This window comes from Lotus japonicus, chromosome 2 (genome assembly GCF_012489685.1).
Source record: "Lotus japonicus ecotype B-129 chromosome 2, LjGifu_v1.2".
NCBI classification, from domain to species: Eukaryota; Viridiplantae; Streptophyta; class Magnoliopsida; order Fabales; family Fabaceae; genus Lotus; species Lotus japonicus.
This window is the reverse complement of record NC_080042.1, coordinates 15,443,510-15,463,418: the sequence shown is the minus strand read 5'-3', so window position 1 is coordinate 15,463,418 and position 19,909 is coordinate 15,443,510. Positions and strand designations below refer to the sequence as shown.

Sequence of the window (19,909 nt, the reverse complement as noted above, 5' to 3'; positions counted from 1 at the left end):
CATGTGTTTAGCATATTGTGCTCAATATAATAAGGGACTAAGAAAATAGTTGGATCTTGGAACATACACACTAAAATATTGACATCAAGAGCCTGATTCAAAATGGCACGGATAGGAACAAATGAGAAAGGACTCATAGTGATAGGGTTTTGGTTCATGAGATGAAATTCAGTGTTGTACAGAAAGTTCACTTTGAATGATGCACTGTAGTCTTATAATCACCACTATTCACCACATGAGCCAAGAAAAATATGGAGTACACGCCACCTTCTTTAATCAAATTCTGGTACTTAGAGCAACTCCAATGCTTAGGCTCTTATTTGGGCTTTTATACACTATTCAGCACTATTCTACACTATTCATGTGCCACGTCAGACTTAAGAGCCTGCTAAGAGCCTGAAGCAGATTTTGCTCCAATGCATGGGCTCTTAAATTACTATTACAAGGGTCCCACTGTGTCCCACCATACAACATTAAATAATGATATTTATTTTCACCTAATTTAGATTTAAAATTTAATAGTATATCAATACTTCAACTAGAAATTAATTTAATTATTACTTATACTAATTTAATTTAAAATTAATTTTCCTAAAATTTTAAAAAAAGTACATTGTATTGAATTATAGAAATAAAAGAGAGCCAAACTTGAGAGAGAGAGCCTCATTAAAACCTTACTAGGAAAAGCCCAATTGGGATACAAGCCTAGTGAAGGAAAAAGAGTACAACAATCCCTAAGAGAGACCTTAATACATTACATTAACAAAATAAATACGAAAGGAAATACATGAGAATGAAAAATAAACAACAATACATTTGAAACGAAATACACATCAAGGCGTGAAGATTAAGTTTCATTATTATCGATTTCAGGAAGGTCCCAGATATGCTCCACCAAGTCTGCTTGAAGTTGGCGATGGATTGACTTTTCAATTTGATGTGCTCTCCTTTCCAACATATTTCTAAAAGCGGGAATAGGACCGCTTAATACTTCAGCATCCGATATGTCATTATTGACCTGCTCATAAACAAAATTACCTTTGTACGTGTTGCGCTCATCTTCAACAATCATGTTATGCAATATGATGCAAGCATAGATGATTGACTTCATGTCATTCGGATGCCACCAGCGTGATGGACCACGGACAATCGCAAACCGAGATTGGAGCACTCCGAATGCACGTTCCACGTCCTTTCTTGCTGCTTCTTGTCTTTTGGCAAACTTTTGCTTTTTTTCTCCTTGTGGCATTGGGATGGTCTTCACAAATGTACCCCACTCGGGATAGATACCGTCTGCTAGATAGTATCCCATGTGATACATTGTTTCATTCACTCTAAATTTCACCATGGGAGCAGCTCCACGCAAAACCTCATTAAACACCGGAGATTGGTTTAGCACAGTAATGTCATTATTTGAGCCTGCAATGCCAAAAAATGCATGCCAAATCCACAAGTCTTGTGATGCCACTGCTTCAAGCATGATTGTGGGTCTTCCATGATCACCTCGGGTGTATTGACCTTTCCACGCAACTGGACAATTCTTCCATTCCCAATGCATACAATCAATGGAACCTAACATACCTGGAAATCCACGAGACTCCCCCCATTGAAGTAGGCGTGTCATGTCTTCCTCGTTTGGACGCCTCAAGTATTGCCCACCAAATACTTCACACACACCTTCTACAAAATTCTTTAAGCACTCAATTGCAGTACTTTCACCAATTCTAACGTATTCATCAACACTGTCAGCAGGTGATCCATACGCTAACATACGAATAGCGGCGGTGCACTTTTGTAATGGTGATAGACCTTGTCTTCCAACTGCATCAACGGACATTAAAAAGTACGGGTTATAAGACCCAAGGGCCTCTACAATTCTGAGGAACACATGCTTTCGCATTCGAAACCTTCGTCGGAAAAGCTCTTCCGTGTATACAGGATTTTCAGAGAAGTAGTCCTTCATCAACCGCTCGTTCCCAGCTTCACGATCTCTCTTTATTACTCTTCTTGTTTTCTTGGGCCTAACGGTGTTGGCATGTTGTTGTTGTTGTTGATAGAACTCCATCTCCTGCTGCATCATATCTTCAACGAACGTGTCATTCATAAAATCCTCCACACATTCGTTGTAAAATGTGTTCCAGTCGGGTAAATTGTTTGGATCCATTATATGGCACAAATGACAAAATATTGGTGTAATTTGATAGGAGGAATACAAGATGAGAGAACGAAAGAACTGTTGAATGTTGAAATGAATGAAATATGGCATGAATAAATAAGAGAAACAACGGTTATATTCCCAACGACTATATTCCCCAACGACTATATTCCCAACGGCTATATTCCCAACGGCTATATTACCCAACCGCTATATTCCCAACGGCTATATTTCCCAACGGCTATATTTCCCAACGGCTATATCCCCAACGGCTATATTCCCCAACCGCTATATTCCCCAACGGCTATATTCCCCAACATTGACATAGTACTTATTACGAAATTTGAATGATAAAATTACGACATTGACAATATACTAATTAAGAAATTAGAATAACGAAATTACAACATTGATTCAGTACACATGAAGAAGCTAGAATAATAAAGTTACAACATTGATGCAATACACATTAAGAAATTGGAAGAATAAAATTACATCACTAATACACATTAAGAAACACAAGAAGATTTAAGACATTCCTAGTTCACTTAAGGCGAAAGCACGTAGTGCGTTATGCCTACGCAACTCCTCATCGTTCATTCCAGATGTGTTCTTGTTAAGGATATCCATATATGCCCGAAAGTTCTCCGCCTTCTTAAATTTGAGTTCTTCCTGTCTCAATTGCAGTTCACTTTGTTTCAGTTGTTGGTCAGCTTGTTGCAAATCTAGTTCTCTGTTCCTTATCTCCCTAAAATTTGCCATCATTTCCATTTTAGCCTTCCCCATGGCTAACACATCAGGGTGAGGAGCAAAAGATAGAGTACTTGACGCAGTATCTGTTGTTTTGGCCTTTCTCTTCTCTGCCTTCTTGCCCTTCGGGCGAGTTGTTGGTGGTGTTGCCTCATATTCGTCGCAATCAATTGATGCACTTGGGTCAGTCGATGTTCCGTCGGCGCCAGCTCCTGACTTCTTTTGTCCCCTTGAATTGGTTTTCATTGATTGTCCCTTCCACTTTGGTTCATCTTTCACCATCCGCCATACATTCTCATGTGTGAAATCTTTTTTATGGTCTACCTGAAATAGGGCATGCGCCTCAGCCATGATATCCTTCTCTGAGTGTCCACTTTTCCAAGGAGTGGTAACTTTGTTGTAGCAACCGGTAAAGAATTGAATATCTTTACTCAATTTTCCAAAACGACATTTCAGCATCTTCCCTGTCCTCGGAGGAGTGTCAAAGTCACGGTACTCGTCAAATTGGTCGCGGATCCTATCCCAAAACTTTGCTGCCGTTTGATCAGTTCCCACCGTCGGATCCTTAGAAATGTTGAGCCATGATTGAACAAGAAGTAAATCGTCTTTAACCCTCCATCTGGTGCGTTTCTTTCCAGAAGATTGATCCTCATCTTCAAGATCAATATCATCTAGACCCTCGTGTTGTGTATCATCAGGCGTAGCCTCACATTGTGTATCAGAGACTTTTGAACCAGTGCTACCAGTAGGAGGGGCTTGGCTTTGAAATTGGTATTGTGGTGGATACATGGGGTATTGTGGATTTGTGAAATTTTCATCAGGGTGAAGTGGTTGGTTTTGAGATGTATATGGAAACATTTGGTACTGAGAATTATGAACATTGCCACCGGTGTGAGGCGATTGGTTTTGAGGTGGATATGAAGACATTTGGTATTGAGAATTTTGAAAATTGCCACCGGGGTGATGCGGTTGGTTTTGAGGTGGATATGGAGACATTTGGTGTTGATAATTTTGAAAATTGCCACCGGGGTGATGCGATTGGTTTTGAGGTGGATATGGAGACATTTGGTGTTGAGAAATTTGAAAATTGCCTCGGGTGTGACGCGCTTGGTTGTGAGGAGGAAATGACGGCGTAGGTCGAAACACCTGTGAAGGTTGGTTTCCTTGTTGTAACACCGGCGGAGGTTGAGAACTTTCATTGGTGGGAAGTGTTTGATCGTCCAACAAATCATAGTATTGTTGATAATGTTGGTGATCCATTTTGAATTGATGTGTAAAATGATGAAGTGCACACTATATATAATGTATAAAAGCTGAAAATGGGAGAGAAACGGTCTGATAACCGGCCAAACCAGTCAGACAACCTAAAACGGTTAAAAAACCGGCTCCAGCCGGTCAAAACCGGTCTGAAACCGGTCCACAACGGGAGGGTGACCTGCTGGGCAGGTCACCCTATATATAAACCCATCAAGAGCCCCATTTGTGAACCCTAGCCGCCTCTCCCCCTCCCCCCCTCGAAACCCTCTTCTCCTCCCCTCTTCTCTTCTTCTTCTTCTCCTCCCCTCTTCTCTTCTCTTCTTCTTCTTCTCCCCTCTGAAACCCAACCCACCTCTGCAACCCCACCACCACCACTGAAACCCAACCCACCGAAAGCCTCTTCTTCTTCTTCTCCTCCCCTCTTCTCTTCTTCTCCCCTGCCTCCTCGAAACCCCCTTCCCTTCTTCTCCCCTCTTCTCTTCTTCTTCTTCTCCCCTCTGAAACCCAACCCACCTCTGCAACCCCACCACCACCACTGAAACCCAACCCACCGAAACCCAACCTCACCACTGAAACCCAAAACCCACCTCACCACCACTGAAACCCAAAACCCACCTCACCCCCACCGAAACCCAACCCACATCACCGCCTCAAACACCCACCACCACAGCCAAAATCCACCTCACCGCCCCCAAATCGACTTACCACCACCCAAATCGGAGCCACCAGATCAGATCAGGGGAAAGGAAGCCCCTTTTCGCACATTCAAGTCTCCCTTTCAACAAGATCGGACATGCAAGGCTCAGAATTTTTTTTTTTTCCTATGTAAATATCAGTTGCAGTGTAAAAGTTTGATTTTGGTTGTAAAGTTTGGATTTTTTTTTAAAAAAATTGATTTTGGTTTCTTGTGTTAGTTTATTTCAAATCTGTTCTTCTTCTTCTTCCCTTCTACCGTTTCTTCCCTCTGAAAGTAGTTGATGAGGAGCATGTGAGAGAAAATAATCGTTTTTTAATATAAGAGCTCATTAAGCAGGAGCTCTTGCAGAAGAGCCTATGGACTGTAGCTAAGAGCTTTAAGGCTCTCTCCAATGCAGGGAAAAAATAAGAGCCGGCTCTTAGCAACTCCAGCTGGCCTAAGAGCCCAGCGTTGGAGTTGCTCTTATAAACCAAGGTTTTCCGAATGGTAGCATGAATCTTAGCTCCCTGTAACAGTTCGAAAAAATTAAAATTAGAGGCACAATTTAGAGGTAAAGGAAAAGAACGCGCAGAAGGAAAGGAAGACACGTGAACTGGAATGTTTAAGCTTGGTAACTGAGAAGAAACTGAACTAACTCAGAAAACAGTGGCAAATGTCCAATCTCAACATGCATCGGCAGAGGAAGAAAGTGTGAAACCATTGGAATAGAATAAAAAATGACAGCTAACAGCTTGGAAATGGTTGAACAACAAAGCAAGGAAACAGATTAAAATATAATTGAAAAACTGAGAGCCAACCACATAGAGGAAAAAGGATGAAGCTTGGAGACGGTTGAGCACCAAGGCAAGGGAAGGAAAGGAAGGTACCAGAATTGAATAACCTTGAAAAATTGTCTGCATGCCACATCAGCCAAAGCCCTGTCTGTGTGCCACATCAGCCAAAACGCTCTGGAAATGTCATGTTAGTAAGAAAGATATCTCAACGGATCCTCTATTGTAACTATTATAGATTCCCAACAGATTCAATTCCAAGGGGTGTTGGCTTCAGTGGTACAACTTAAAACTGTCCCACGGTGGTGTAGTTTAAAAGTAGTCATTAAATATAATATTTTTAAAATTGAATAACTGAGATTGATTGGATTCAAAATGTGAATTTACAAAAATATCCTCTATTCATCTTACCCATTTACCCCCCACTATTTCCATTGTTCTAATCTGAGGCTGTTTGCTGCAAAATCATTCCTCGCCTCAACCGCATCAAAAGATGTTGCAGTTATGATCCAAAATTTGCAAGTACTTTGAGGAGGTGAATGATCAATGTTAGTAATCACTGAAAGACCATTGCATTGACATGAATCTTTGCGCTGACCCATGGTTTGATAATACCAGGAGCGCATGAAGCATTTGCTGTTTTGTCAAGCCCACTACAAGAAGCACCAGAAGCACCAGAAGCAAGAGAGGTGCAATCAGCATAAGTGCATGCTTTGCTCATACTATCTGAAAGATTAGCTTGATCTAACATGACACACCATTGCTTTGTCAAATACCTCACCCCCTTTGCAACAACTAGTGATTTTCCTCCACCAAGATTCAAATGGTATTTGATTGGTCCATCAAAGTTGAAAATTCCCCAATGCCTCTCAAAAGGGCATGGTTCTTAGCATCCTCATCAACAAGTGAAAAAACATAGATTTTTGGTGGGGTGGATCTCTTTGGAGTTCCTTGTTTTTTCACTATTATGTTTTGTTAATTAAGCCTTAATTGAATTCTAGCACCTTCGTTAGCTTCCTTGCCATTAAAACCATTTCCTCCGCCTCACCCATCCTCTCATCCACTGCAATCGCATCCGAGGACGCTGTCACCAGATCTGCTCAGACCAGGGGCAGAAGCAGGGCCCGACATATGCCCAGGGCCGTAGGCTCTTTTTTGAGAAAAAAGGTGTTAAATGGGCAAAAAAAAGATGAGTGATAGTGTGAGTGAGTATAAGTACAACCCTTGCACACACGTTTTTGTTTTCCTCTCACACAGGTAGGGATGGCAACATAACCCGAACCCGTGGGGTCCGCCTGAATCCGACCCGATTTTACGGGTAAAACCCGATATAGTTGGGTTTGGGTTTGGTATTGGTGAAACCCGCACTCGAACCCGACTAATATATATATAAAATTACAAAATTACTCTTATATATACCATGTTAACAACTTGATTTGTTAACAATTTGATTATATTTGAACAACAAAATACTATATTTGTTTGCAAAGAAGATATAAAATGTTTTTTCATAACAAAACCATTTAAGTTACGTTTTGTTTTGCAAAAAACTCTAGGAATCAAGTTAGGTTAGAACGTGAGTTTGAGACTATAACGTGTTTGGATAAACCTGAAACCCGACGGGTTTGGGTTTGCCATGAGAGTTCGGGTCTGGGAAAGACAAAATCCAAACCCGACCCGTTGCCATCCCTTCTCAGGGGCGGATTTAAGGCCCGGCCTGCATGGGCAAAAACATCATCAGGCTCTAAATTTTTGTTAACCACTTAAGCTGGCCCATCCCATCCCAACATTCCTCAACCAAAAACAAAACAGAGCTACCCCACCCGATGACCCACCTCTCTCACTTTCACGATTCATCATCTTCAGTCGCACACTGACACTGTTGAACCCACCCGCGCCATCCCTCACGCTCTGCCCCTGAGCCCTGGTTCGATCGCAATTCGCAGCCTATCTCAGTCTCAGTCTCAGACTCTCACGATTAAGAAACTCAGGTATTAGTTACTGTTTATTTAACTGATATGTGCAGGCAGGCAGGCTCAAAATCGTTTATTAGTAGGGCTGGCATAAGTTATGCAAAATACAAGCACTATATATGAATATGGTGTTTGCTGGTTGAGGGATTTTGTTAAAACTGTTGTTGCTTTGCATTAGACAATAATGTTAACAAGCAATCCTATCTTTCTTTGACAAATTTTAATTCTCAATTTGCGGTTCAATTTTTTTTGGTCTAGTTTGGGCACATTATGTTGCTTAGATTGACAAAACTGAAAAATCCTGTTTTCTCAAACTTGACTCTCAAAAGTACAAAATGCAATTAGTTTAATCCAATACACAAGTGCAATGCATCTGACAATTAGTGAAAAAACTTCAGCAAATTGCTTGTGTGTAGAGAAGGTGCTAGCTGTTGTGCTGGTTGTTTTTTGTTTTATATAGCCAGTATATGAATTGATTGATTAGTATAGATGGAGATCAAATTGTTAGGGAAAGCTGATGAATATCCATGTATAGATGAAGATCAAGTTTTTCTTTTGCTCCTATCCCAGCATCTCTAGTGTCACTTATAGATGAAGGAAATGGTGATATTGATGTATTGATGAAGATCAAGTTTTGCAATATATGTAGAAAATTTCCAACTGCTGTAATTAAGCATTGGAGTTGTTTAGCTTGTCATAGTTTGTGCAATTTATATGTTAACTTAGCATATAAATAGTGAAAAGTCTATTTCTTTTATATGTCATTGCTTTATAGGTTTGGGCGTTTGGTGAATTTAAGATATCTGTTTGTTTTCTCTTTGATTTCTCCAGGTTTTCTTTACATGATGTGTCATTTTACATGATGTGTATCCGAATATGCGATTATAGTCATTCCAAGGTCCATTCTCATGAGAGGAGCAGCAAACAAGCAAGAAAAAGTTATCACAATGATACTTCACTAGATTTAAGGAGCACCAATCTCACATCAAGTTCCAACATCCAGGTACTACTACTGCATCCACATTTGTACACCTTTCTTTTTCTTTTTACCCCCTCTTTTCACTTCTCATTTACCCTTCTGACATGGTCTCAAATTTTTCACCCATGGAAACCCCTTTCATCTCACATATTTCAAATTAAAAAAAATTGATGCCCTCACATTAAAACAAAAAGTATTATTGGCTTGTTTTGCAGTGATATGCTTCCTTCTCTCATATACCTATCTTCATTCTTCCCTCCCAAGTTTTGATTCTTTCACCAAAATCCAAAACCCTAGATTCTCCATTTTCAATCCATCAATTCTCTGAGTTCTTCACCCATAAGGTACTCAAAATTCTACCTTTTGATTTCTTCAACTGCTTCTGGGGTTTCCCCTTTGTGTAAATCCCCATTTCTTCACGTGGGTCTCCGTCAAAATGCAACCTTTTGCTCTCTGATCACGAATGGGTATGGCCTAGCTCTACTCAGAAGCTTGTTTTCTCATCAAAAGATCATTTTTTTCCTAAATGGGTTGAATTTTCTTTGGGTGTTGGAAGATTTGAGAAGCATTTTCTTTGTTGCCAAACAGTTTGCAGTTGCAGTAACAATGTCGGATGACCTGCTTGCTCATTTCTCATCCAACTCTTCCAACCAATCGGACCAGTCTCTGCCTTCAAAGATGGCAAAGCTGGAAGCTCGCATGGTGGGGAAGGCTACTACTTCCTCCACTGCTCAGCAGCCAGGTTGGTCCTCTGTTTCTTCAGCTGGGAAATTCAGTGGAGCTGCTGAGGGTTTGCTTGAACCATCCACTTCCAGTGATTCTGATGATGATGTAAGTTTTAGCCCAATTTAGAGCAATGGGTGTGGTAATTTGTTTGCATCTGTTAGGGCTCCTATTGATATGGTTCTGTAAATATCTTATTTGCTAGTGTTGGCAGGGATTTTCAGTATTAATGTAGATGCTGCTTTCATCTGATTTATTTTGATAATTGATTGATTGATTGTTTATTGTTTCATAGTTTTGGATATTATAAATGTATGTGGTACATTTTTGTGTTCAATGTTGCTGTTAATTTTGTTTACAAGAAGATTATCAATTTTGGATATATATATATATATATATATTCATATATATTGATTAACTACACTGATTAGGTTGTCTTTGTTATGATCATGTTTTTATTCCAGAATGGTGAGGAATTCCTAATTCAAGCCAACACACAGAAACGCCGAAAACTTGAAGAAGATGATAACTCTAATGTTTTTGAACATGTTGAGGTTAGTTTTCATCTGATGAGAGTGATGACCCAATATATTCTTTGTTACAATAATAGAATAGCTGCATCTCATATTGAAAATATATTAAATAACGGGATAATTTGCTTCCTTCTTGGCTTACTTTTAAATGCTTTGCAGTTGTCATCTTCTCTTAATAATACTTTTATGATTTTTACGACTTCAACCATTTGTATGAAGTGCTAAAAGCTTGTGACAGAATCTGGTCATCTAGTTATTTCCAACTGAAAATATTTACATATCAGGGTGGTACTGATGGAAGACAAACTAGTTTAGAGACTGTGGAGACAAAAGTTAACGTTGATGTGAATAGAAAGAAACATGGTCGTGGAAGAGGGAGTTCTGGTTCAGGTAGGGGTCGGGGTTCCAGGGTTAACGATCAGACCAAATCACGAATATCTCCTCAAGATGTTTTGGCTTTTAATGGTCAGATTGAGAATGTATACCATAAGGTAGGCTCCTTGCCGTAAACATGTGATTCTTTATTGTTTGTCATTTGTTGTCAATGGTCCCTATTAGTATTTCTTAACTGGTCTTTATAATTGTGATTATATCTGTATTACACACATTATTGCTTGCATAGTTTCAACTTTCAAAATCTTTACCTGATTAAATAGAGACATAAGATAGAAACCTCTAGGTTTTGGGTAAAGGACTATAAATGCTGATAATTGCATTTGTCTTGAGTACTTTTGTTTTGTTGCTTGGTTTTTTGAATGGTTACTCGGTGCCAGTATGATGTCTTCCAAATTAATCTCTGTATTCTCCATTCTGCAAGGTTTATCTAATCATTTATATTGTACTCCTTGGTTGTCCCTAATCCCTATAGAGCTTGTATTTATTTGCAGGATGGCAAAGTCAAAGATCAGATTCATGATGACAGTCGTGCTTCATTAGAGGTAAGACTTCTGCATAACTTTTGAGCTCCACTTATGCATTTTCTGGTAAATAAAAGAATGTGTAGCTTTATATGAAAATAAAAAGAAGTTTGATATGGCCTGTTTCATTTCTCCCTCCCCCAACCATATCTGAGTGAGATACTTTTGAGACTTCAATATTATTTTATTGGGACATTGGAAGCTTGTAATTTTTATATATTTCTCTTACTTTATTTCACCTCTATCTTAAATTAGGAGGAGGTTGCATCTTTACGTGCAAAAGTTGTTGTGTTGGAGGAAGACTTGCATAAATCAAAGCAAGAAACCTCTGATTCTCACAATCTTTGTCAACAGTTAGAAAAGGTATGTGGTATATCCTATACCCATATTTGAAAGAAAATACTAGATAATTTTAACTCAAATTCAACTATATTTAATATTAATATCAAATATGGAATTTTCTTTCAACAATTAATCATACGTCGTATATACAGCTCGGATTCAAAGCTAAATAAGTCCAAACACAAAAAATGGTAAAGTAATTTACTATACATTTCCACTTGGAGATGTGATTGAGCAGTTGCTGTTGTAGTACATATCTGCTTTTTTAGCCAAAAAGAGGTCCTCGTGTTTGCAACTTTGCATGTCCTATAAAATTTTTTATTACAGAAAGTTGCTGTTCTACTGTACGTATCAGGCTTTTGAAAAAAATTGCATTTAAATTTGAAATGTATGTTCTATTTTGGTTGTGCAGACCTGACCCGGTCTGTTATAACCTGATCAAAATACACTTAGATCTTCTATGCACTTTCTCTCTGCAATCATATTATAAATTCTCTGATATGACTTTCTGCATGCAAGTTGTTTGAAGAAGAAAGTCCTAAAATTTGAACAGTTTATGTCTTTTGCCATTTGAATCCAAATCTGGTCTGTAAAGGCCTCAATAAAATATCAGTGAAACATGTCAAATTGTGTGATTCAAATTGCAAATTGCGTATTTTAACATTTGCTAAATGAACAAGTGCTCACCATTCTGGGGATAATATATCATGGAATTTATAGTATATAGTAATGGAATTGATAGTTGTAAAAAATAAATGAACATGTGCTCACCATTTGGGGGATAATATATCATGGAATTTATAGCATATAGTAATCAGTGTTGTTAATTGCGGATGGCGGGTCATGGAAGAAAGCCAAAATCCTGCCATACATAACAAATAATGGCGGCCATATGGCGGGGTATTGCCCTTGGCGGAAAGCCAGAAAACTGCCATGAGAAAACGCCATGGTGGATATTTGATAACACTGATAGTAATGGAATTGATAGTTGTAAAAATTGATGTGATAATTTGCTGTTTTTCTAATGTTTGATTCTGGAACGTGCAGGAACTGAAGGACCTGAGAGATCATGAACAGAAAATGAAGCCCAAGGTTTATTTTTTTCTGCTTTCATTTGCACGATAATCATAGTTTAAGTCCTTGTTGAATCTCTCAAAGTAAATATGGTAGTTGGACCTATTGTTCACGCTTGGTGATCAATATTCAATAGAAACGGCCTAGATCCAAAACCCTAGCGGAAGTAGAGTCTTGTTATAACCTGGCCGTTTTTAGATAAGTATTAACTATATTAACTATGTACCCACCCCGTTTACAAGATCCACATTTCCCTTTTATAGTGGGTAGGTTTTAACCCTAAATCCTATTGCCTAATGGACTTTGGGCCTTATAAGACTCGGTCCAGAAGGCCTTATATAATGCTCCTTAGGTCTAAATTCGCCCCAGTGAGCGTGCCATCCAAGGACCCTCGCTGGTTGAATTTAAGAGGTGCTTCCTGTCCTTCAAAGGACTCACCGGCTCGCCAAATGAGTGTAATCACGCCCTCTGGTTCGCCTTTCCAGGACTCCCTCCTCTCTGGCCTAAGCTTACCATCCCGGACTTATGGACCAAATCGCCTCCTAGGCGGGGACCCTATATTTATAGATGGGCCCGCCCAGTCAATCAATACTTTGTTTGTTATTATACTAATAAGTTTAATATGTTAATAACATTCCCTTTCTATTAATTTACCAAGCAAACTCAATATTGAAGACCATCTTCAAGTCAACTAAAATGTAGGTAATGGATCCGGGTATGAGAATATAGGTACCCATCGGGTTATGGATTGGTATTTAAGTTGTTAGTTGTTATTCTTGCAGGTATGACCTTGGGTACGAGTATTTTTGTAAAACCCTTCATTGATTCATTCCTAATGACATACATGTTATTTAAAATAGAAAACAGTGGATGATCATGTGCATGCAATAGAGGGAATGCACTAAATCATGCTTGTATGAAACTTCTTCATATAAAAATGAACTAGAAATCTTAGGCAGCATTTTTATAGGTGCCATCTCCTACTCCAAAGAAAAAAAAATCAAGGAGCATTCTCTCTGTCATGCATCAGTTGAGCCAGCATAGTTACATCTGATCCTTCTATCTTGCAGAGAATGAAAGTAATATCAGATTTGCTGATATCTGTTTCAAAGGCTGAGAGACAAGAAGCAAGGCTGAAAGTACGACAAGACTCATTGAGACTTGGAAATGTTGGTGTTATTAGGTATACGAGGAACATTATAGAAATTACTTTTCACGTCATCCTTTTGCCCCAGTTTTCTTATTAGTTTGATTTTGAATTGTAGAGCTGGGACTGTCATATTAGAAACCTGGGAAGATGGTCAAGCATTAAAGGATCTGAATGCGCAGCTTGTATGTCTAATTTTATTTCTTTAAATGGTTTTTCTTTTCAGTTTTTGTGCCATGCTGTTATTTATTGATTTAATGTGTACTAAGGAAATTTGTTTCTAATCATAATGATGGAGCTCAAATGTGTAATGTCTTAGCTATACATAGGTTTTTTATTTTTGTCTTAAGTGATATACTCTGCAGGTCATTTTCTGAAGAGTTACACTACATTAGCAATCGTACAATACTCTTTGCGAAGTCCTAATGACCTTATTATCTATTAAGAGTTACTAAAGATATATTTTTTGGCTTGATTTAAATAGTAGCCCATTTCTGAACTAGCATGAGTGTGCCTGTCAAGTTCCCAATATGGTTTGCACCAAGGATAAACTTAGAGCACCATTATTTTGGGCTTAGAGTTATGTCTGGTCCAAATTCTTAAAATGGTATTAGAGTTTATCCTATATTCGTTTATTGGGTCACTCATAAATGGACCCCCCCAGCCCTGAACGTGAAGGGGTGTATTAAGGCCTCACCTAGATATATGGCTAAAGAAAATCTTTTAAATGGTATAGCAATCCTCACCTCTGAGGCCTGAGCTAGCATTTGGTGTCGAGTTCAAATTCTTACGAATTAGATAACAAATGGGCTTGGGGTATTCATTGATGGCTTCTTCTAGGGAGAGGGTTGAACATGGCCTTTTATAATGCATGCTAGTGGTAATTGATCTTGTCATTACATGTTTGGCAAAGAAAGTGTCATGCAAATGTGGGACAAATTTAAAAATATTGACATCCTCTTTCAAACACTATTATTGTGTGAATTTATGTGTTTCTCAATAGTAAAAAAAGTGGTTTGAGCATGGGTATTTAGTTACCTGGTGAGTAAAGATATGAGTATTAAAGTTGCTACCCATGCAAGTATGCATTTGGGTGCAGGTATTCTTTTAAATACATATACTACAGCTATTATAGTACCCTATCCATTGTCATCTCTAATACAAATCGATTTATTTGAAAGAACACTTCATTGTTTAGTTAAACTGCCAATCTCTTTAGATATTTTCAGGTTTCATTTGTGCAACAGTGATTTTGCATGCCTTTTGTTAGCCTTAGAATATAGATATTATAAAACGTGGGCCTTTTTGCTTCAATTGGATTGATGGCTAAATAAAAAAAAATGTAGTGCTTTTGGAGTTTCACATTTTCAGTAATATTTGGCTATATATAGGACACAGTATATTATACTAGTATGTCAATATTTCAATAACTTCTGTCTCCACGTTTTTTTGTAATTGAAACCCTTGCATGTGATAGTAGTTTCCAGTATAACATGAATTCCTTTATCTCTTGATTTTTCCAGAAACAACTAATAGAAACAAAGGAGGCAATTGAGCGGCAGCGCAAATTATTCAAGAAAAAACAGTCTGGTAATTTTCTGTTTCAATTTTTCTTTTAGTACTTCTAACATCAGGATGAAGGGCTGGGTGGACTTAAACATGGATTATCTTTTTGTCAGTATGAACATATACCATTGATGTTAGTAAATCTGTACATTAAATAATTTGTCTGTATTGACCTTTAAGAGCCTTCTACATACAAATCATTAATGATAATATGATCCTTAAGATGGCCAGTGGAGGCAATCTATATCTGTTTCAGTTGATCAGATGCTGGTAGACTATCTTGTATAATATTATTCTGCTCACTTTGTTAATGGTTTATGTTTTATTTTTGTTTGGACCTTTTCTCCGGTTGAAGATAAGGGTGATGGAACAGAAGTGGAGGCTGGACTAGCAGAAGATGTTCTCATCCATGAGGAAATCTATAAGTCTCGACTAGCTAGCATTAAACGAGTAAGGGGATACTTCTGCTTGTCTTAATATTCCATTTCCTCTATGTTTCTAATAGCACAAAAAATTTCAGGAGGAAGAAACTATTTTGCGGGAGAGGGATCGCTACGAACTGGAGAAAGGGAGGTTGATTCGTGAAATGAAACGCATACGGGATGAAGATGGTTCACGGTTTAACAATTTTCAGATTCTAAATCATCGTTATGCCCTTCTAAACCTTCTTGGGAAGGGGGGTTTTAGTGAGGTGTACAAGGTCAGAATTTCTCTAAAGTATAATGATTATAGTAATCATTTTGCCATATTGATATTATTTAGCAAATAATATACAAGGTTTTGAGCTACTGTAACCAGAATCTAGATAGATCCTTCGCCTATATCGGCAATTGTAAATATATACCTTTTTCCAGTGATTTGAAGTATGATATTTCCAGCAGGCTTTTGACATGGTGGAGCATAGATACGTTGCATGCAAGCTGCATGGTTTAAATGCTCAATGGAGTGAGGAGAAGAAGCAAAGTTACATACGACACGCAATTCGTGAATATAACATTCACAAGACCCTAGTCCATCGTCACATTGTTCGGTTATGGGACATCTTTGAGATCGATCATAATACATTCTGTACTGTTCTAGAGTACTGTAGTGGTATATATGCTTAATCCTTTTTATGAAGATCATTACTTTGTTTATTTTTGTCAGAGTTCAAGAGAGAAATTTCATGAAATATAATTTCTGATTTCATTAACTCAGTAACTAACTGATAACTACCCATGTGACCAATTGACAGTTGACTTGTAACAGGCTAACAGCTCAATTAATACTAACGGAAACTATAATTCCGTATAATGAGAGTATAGTAATTGTATACGCCAACAATTTTTGTGATATAGACTATAAATATTAATTTGGACTTGAATGACTTCTTGGTTTTTGTTTGAGTTGCTGTCCACCCCTTCTCACTTTGATCCTCCTTTATTCTTCCAGGGAAGGATCTTGATGGTGTCCTTAAAGCAACTCCTATATTGCCTGAGAGGGAGGCTAGGGTCATTCTAGTTCAGATTTTTCAAGGCCTTATTTACATGAATAAAAGAACACAGAAGATTATTCATTATGATTTAAAACCAGGAAATGTTCTGTTTGATGAGCTCGGTGTTGCCAAAGTGACTGATTTTGGTCTTAGTAAGATAGTGGAGGATGATGTGGGATCCCAGGGCATGGAACTTACATCCCAGGGAGCTGGAACATATTGGTACATGGTTACTCGTGAAGATCATTGTTACTAGATTTCTAAATTTTGAACTACTTGAACTTTGATTCTCCTTTCATGTTTCCATGAGCTTCCAACATTGACTTTGGCCAAACCTATTCATGCCTCCTCTTCCTTTTGACCTTGTAGGTATTTGCCTCCTGAATGCTTTGAGCTCAGCAAGACACCTCTTATATCATCAAAGGTCAACAATTTTCCAAGTTGTAAATAAGTTATTCTTTTATTTGGGTTATCACTTCGCATTTTCTCTGCCATTCGGTGTAACGATATTTCACTTTAAGTCATGATGGCTGGGATTGTGCAAAAAACCATGTCTGGATTTGGTTTGCATAATCAGTAATCACCTTACATTTCTGACTTTGTTTTGGGAAACAGGTTGATGTCTGGTCTGCTGGTATTTTGTTCTATCAAATGCTGTTTGGAAAACGTCCTTTCGGACATGACCAAACACAGGAAAGAATACTTCGTGAAGACACAATCATTAAGGCGCGCAAGGTTGAGTTTCCTCCGCGACCTGCTGTTTCTAATGAGGCAAAGGTGAGTTGCACCCTTTTTCTGATAATTGCTGCCAATGGCTGATTGTTCCTCGGACATCTTTCATTTACTTATATCATTCTAATATTCAGCGATACACAGAATCTTTGCTTCTTGTAGGTTAAATTTATGATTTTTTTAACAAAAAAAATGAAAGTAACTTTATTCATGTGCAAGTGCAACTACTGAACTACCCTCTATTTGTCATGGAAAATACTAAAAGTTAAGATACAAAGAAGTGGTACTTATCAACCAATGCCCCCATGATTTTGGTCAAATAACAAAGTTAGCTTTGGCACATCAGTGTTTCTTTCATTTCTTGCAAATTTCCTTCGTAACATATATTGCTTATTTGTCATATCAAAATGCTATTTAAATGATGATTGAGTTTGGTAGTTAAGAAAGTAGTTTGCACCAGTGAGAAAGAATTGGGGGGGGTATAGAGGGTCTTTTTAAACTTTATCCTTCTAATTCTGAGCGCCAGAGCCATGAAAATAATTCTTAGGCTAAAGTATGGATCTTCAGTCTGAGATCCCCCTTCTTCTAATGAAACTTATTTGCGGTGTACAATTCCTGAGTTTAAAACTGTATACTCACAGAGTCACAGTTTAAAAATTGCCCAGTATCATCCAATTCGAGTTCACCAATTTGTCATTTCATAATTAAATTAAAATAAATTAAAAAGATAAAAAATGAAAAATGAAGAAATGTGATTGCATGTTGTAAAACTATTTACACTGTTGGTGTATGTATGTAAATTAAATTCTTTCTAAACTTAGCATTGTAACTGTAGACAAATCATGGTACTTCTCACTGTCAAACCTGACAACTTTCTTTTATAACAGGATTTAATTCGGAGGTGTCTCACATATAACCAAGCTGAGAGACCAGATGTATTAACCATTGCACAAGATCCATATCTCACATATGCAAAGAAGTGATGAGATCATTGACATGGTTTTGCTATGCAGACCTCACCATTAAAGCATAGATGATCTCATCTTCTTGACTTTAGATACTGATGATCTATCAAATTTTGTATAGATTGTAGAGATTTTTTGTAATTTTGTCAAATGGGGAAGAGGATGTTTCCCCGCTCTGAAAGGAAGACTAGTTGCTTCATGGATTTATCTTTTGATTCAAAAAAATATGGGGGAGCATGTATAGTCCCCAGTCCTCACAAGTGAGAAAGCTTTCGTGATTTTTAATACTCTTGCCCCTGAATGATAGGATTTTGATTTTCAATGAATATTGATTGATTTTGATACTGTTCTTTTTGATAAGTAATTTGATTAGATTATCCTTATTTAATAAGTGAGTTATGTTGAAGAGAATGAATGATAGTAACTGGCTAAGTATCTGGTGAGAATGGTAGTAAGTGATAATACGTGAAGATATGTATTATGTAGAGATATAATTATAGAACTAGTTGAATAATTGTAAAATGATGGTTTAGGGTGGGGGAAATGAGATAAATGGTCTTTGAATCTCTAAGCGAAAAAAAGTTTTGGAAAGGGGAAGACAAACAAAAGTGGTATGTGGGGCATCGTGAAGAATTAAACTCAAGTTTTATTTTTGATTGAGTTTAGGCTTCTCCCCCATCTATAAGCCGATCGATTTCTGGGTGGTTGGTTTGAAACCTTTTTGCTCGTGTTCTCTTCAAAGCTTCGTAATCAATTTCATCGCTCATAGGAAGAAATTCAATTCCCGCTTGCTTTGCATCCTCTACCTACTCTATGGTCTTGTAGTCGTTCGCTTAAAAAAATCAATATGTATTCGACGCAAGAAAAAAGGGAAGCGCTTATAAGCAAGAAAACAATTAGACTTTCTCATTGCATTTGTTAGCGAATAATGTTTGGATCACACCTCAAAGTAGAGGTGGAAAGAGGTGGAGGAGGAGAGAGACAGGAAGAAAAGAGAAAGAAAGTAAAGATGTGATAGATGATTTGATTGATAGAGAAGAGAGAAATAAATAGAAAATAAAGGTGGAAAAGAGAGGTGTAGATGCATCATAACTCTTTGTTAGCCTATATCCCTATTTGTCGACCTTAGTCCTCTACGGGCAATCATATACCTTATTAAAACAAGCAATTGCATACCTATCCCTATGGCTTGTATATGCTTCTAGCTTCTAGCCTTTTAGAAGAGGTTACGAAGTAGCTCGAACAACAAGAGAGGTCAAAAACGACATTTTCTTAAGTGCAGGACTTAGGTTCAGCTAAAGAATATCTCGTCAAAAGATTGAGTATGAAAGGAAATCTCTATCAAGTCGGACCTCGGGGACAACAACTGCTTACATTTATTCGTATTCTTCTTTATAGACTGAAATTCATTATCTTCCAAAGTTTACAGATTTCCTGCCTTAAGATTAAGAATGGAATGATTCATCCAATGAATCTTTCCTTCAAGGATTTCATACTTCTTACTAAGAGCTAACTGAATTGGCTATCGCACATGAGATGCAGAAAACTATTCTCTCTCCATATTAGGTAAGCTATTATCATTCCTTTCACACCAAGCTTTCAAACTTTTCCTTATGCTATGGTCTCGCATCTTCAATCCTTTCCTTCCTCGGCCTTAGGTCAATCACTGCCTTACTTCTTTTCCTATGCTATGGCTCTCTTCGCTTATTGTACAAAGTCCTAATCCTAAAGTTATCGGTTAACTACGTACTTCTTCCCCGTCTAAAAGAAATAGTGATCGACTCTAACTCAAGTTTTGAAAAAAAAAGAAAAAGAAATAGAGTATATAGGGAAAGATCAAAGATCTTCTATCGTC

At 37.8% G+C, this 19,909-nt stretch overlaps 3 protein-coding genes across 5 annotated transcripts; 1 reads left to right on the top strand and 2 right to left on the bottom strand.

Annotated features, from left to right (window-relative positions):
- Nucleotides 1–648: 648 nt before the first annotated feature.
- On the bottom strand, nt 649–2,286 carry LOC130737669 (uncharacterized). The gene has a single exon (XM_057589495.1). It carries the CDS (start codon nt 2,264–2,266, stop codon nt 848–850), a length of 1,419 nt encoding a protein of 472 aa, XP_057445478.1. The 5' UTR covers nt 2,267–2,286; the 3' UTR covers nt 649–847.
- A 397-nt stretch (nt 2,287–2,683) lies between these two features.
- On the bottom strand, nt 2,684–3,832 carry LOC130736111 (glutathione S-transferase T3-like). The gene has a single exon (XM_057587958.1). The coding sequence runs from the start codon at nt 3,830–3,832 to the stop codon at nt 2,684–2,686; it is 1,149 nt and encodes a 382-aa protein (XP_057443941.1).
- A 3,595-nt stretch (nt 3,833–7,427) lies between these two features.
- Nucleotides 7,428–18,396, top strand: LOC130737668 (serine/threonine-protein kinase TOUSLED). Of its 3 annotated transcripts, none has more exons than XM_057589492.1 (18): nt 7,428–7,620; nt 8,434–8,605; nt 9,170–9,412; nt 9,769–9,858; nt 10,122–10,328; nt 10,725–10,775; nt 11,010–11,117; nt 12,144–12,188; nt 13,241–13,353; nt 13,436–13,502; nt 14,841–14,907; nt 15,239–15,333; nt 15,404–15,583; nt 15,762–15,975; nt 16,315–16,579; nt 16,727–16,781; nt 16,973–17,134; nt 17,977–18,396. In XM_057589492.1, the coding sequence occupies exons 2-18, from the start codon at nt 8,462–8,464 to the stop codon at nt 18,070–18,072; spliced, it is 2,202 nt and encodes a 733-aa protein (XP_057445475.1). In that variant the 5' UTR covers nt 7,428–7,620; nt 8,434–8,461; the 3' UTR covers nt 18,073–18,396. The 3 variants fall into 3 exon arrangements, with proteins under 3 accessions (XP_057445475.1, XP_057445476.1, XP_057445477.1); XM_057589493.1 differs by having other exon boundaries at nt 7,431–7,620; nt 15,765–15,975; XM_057589494.1 differs by lacking the exon at nt 7,428–7,620 and adding an exon at nt 8,797–9,048 and having other exon boundaries at nt 8,465–8,605.
- Nucleotides 18,397–19,909: the final 1,513 nt, after the last annotated feature.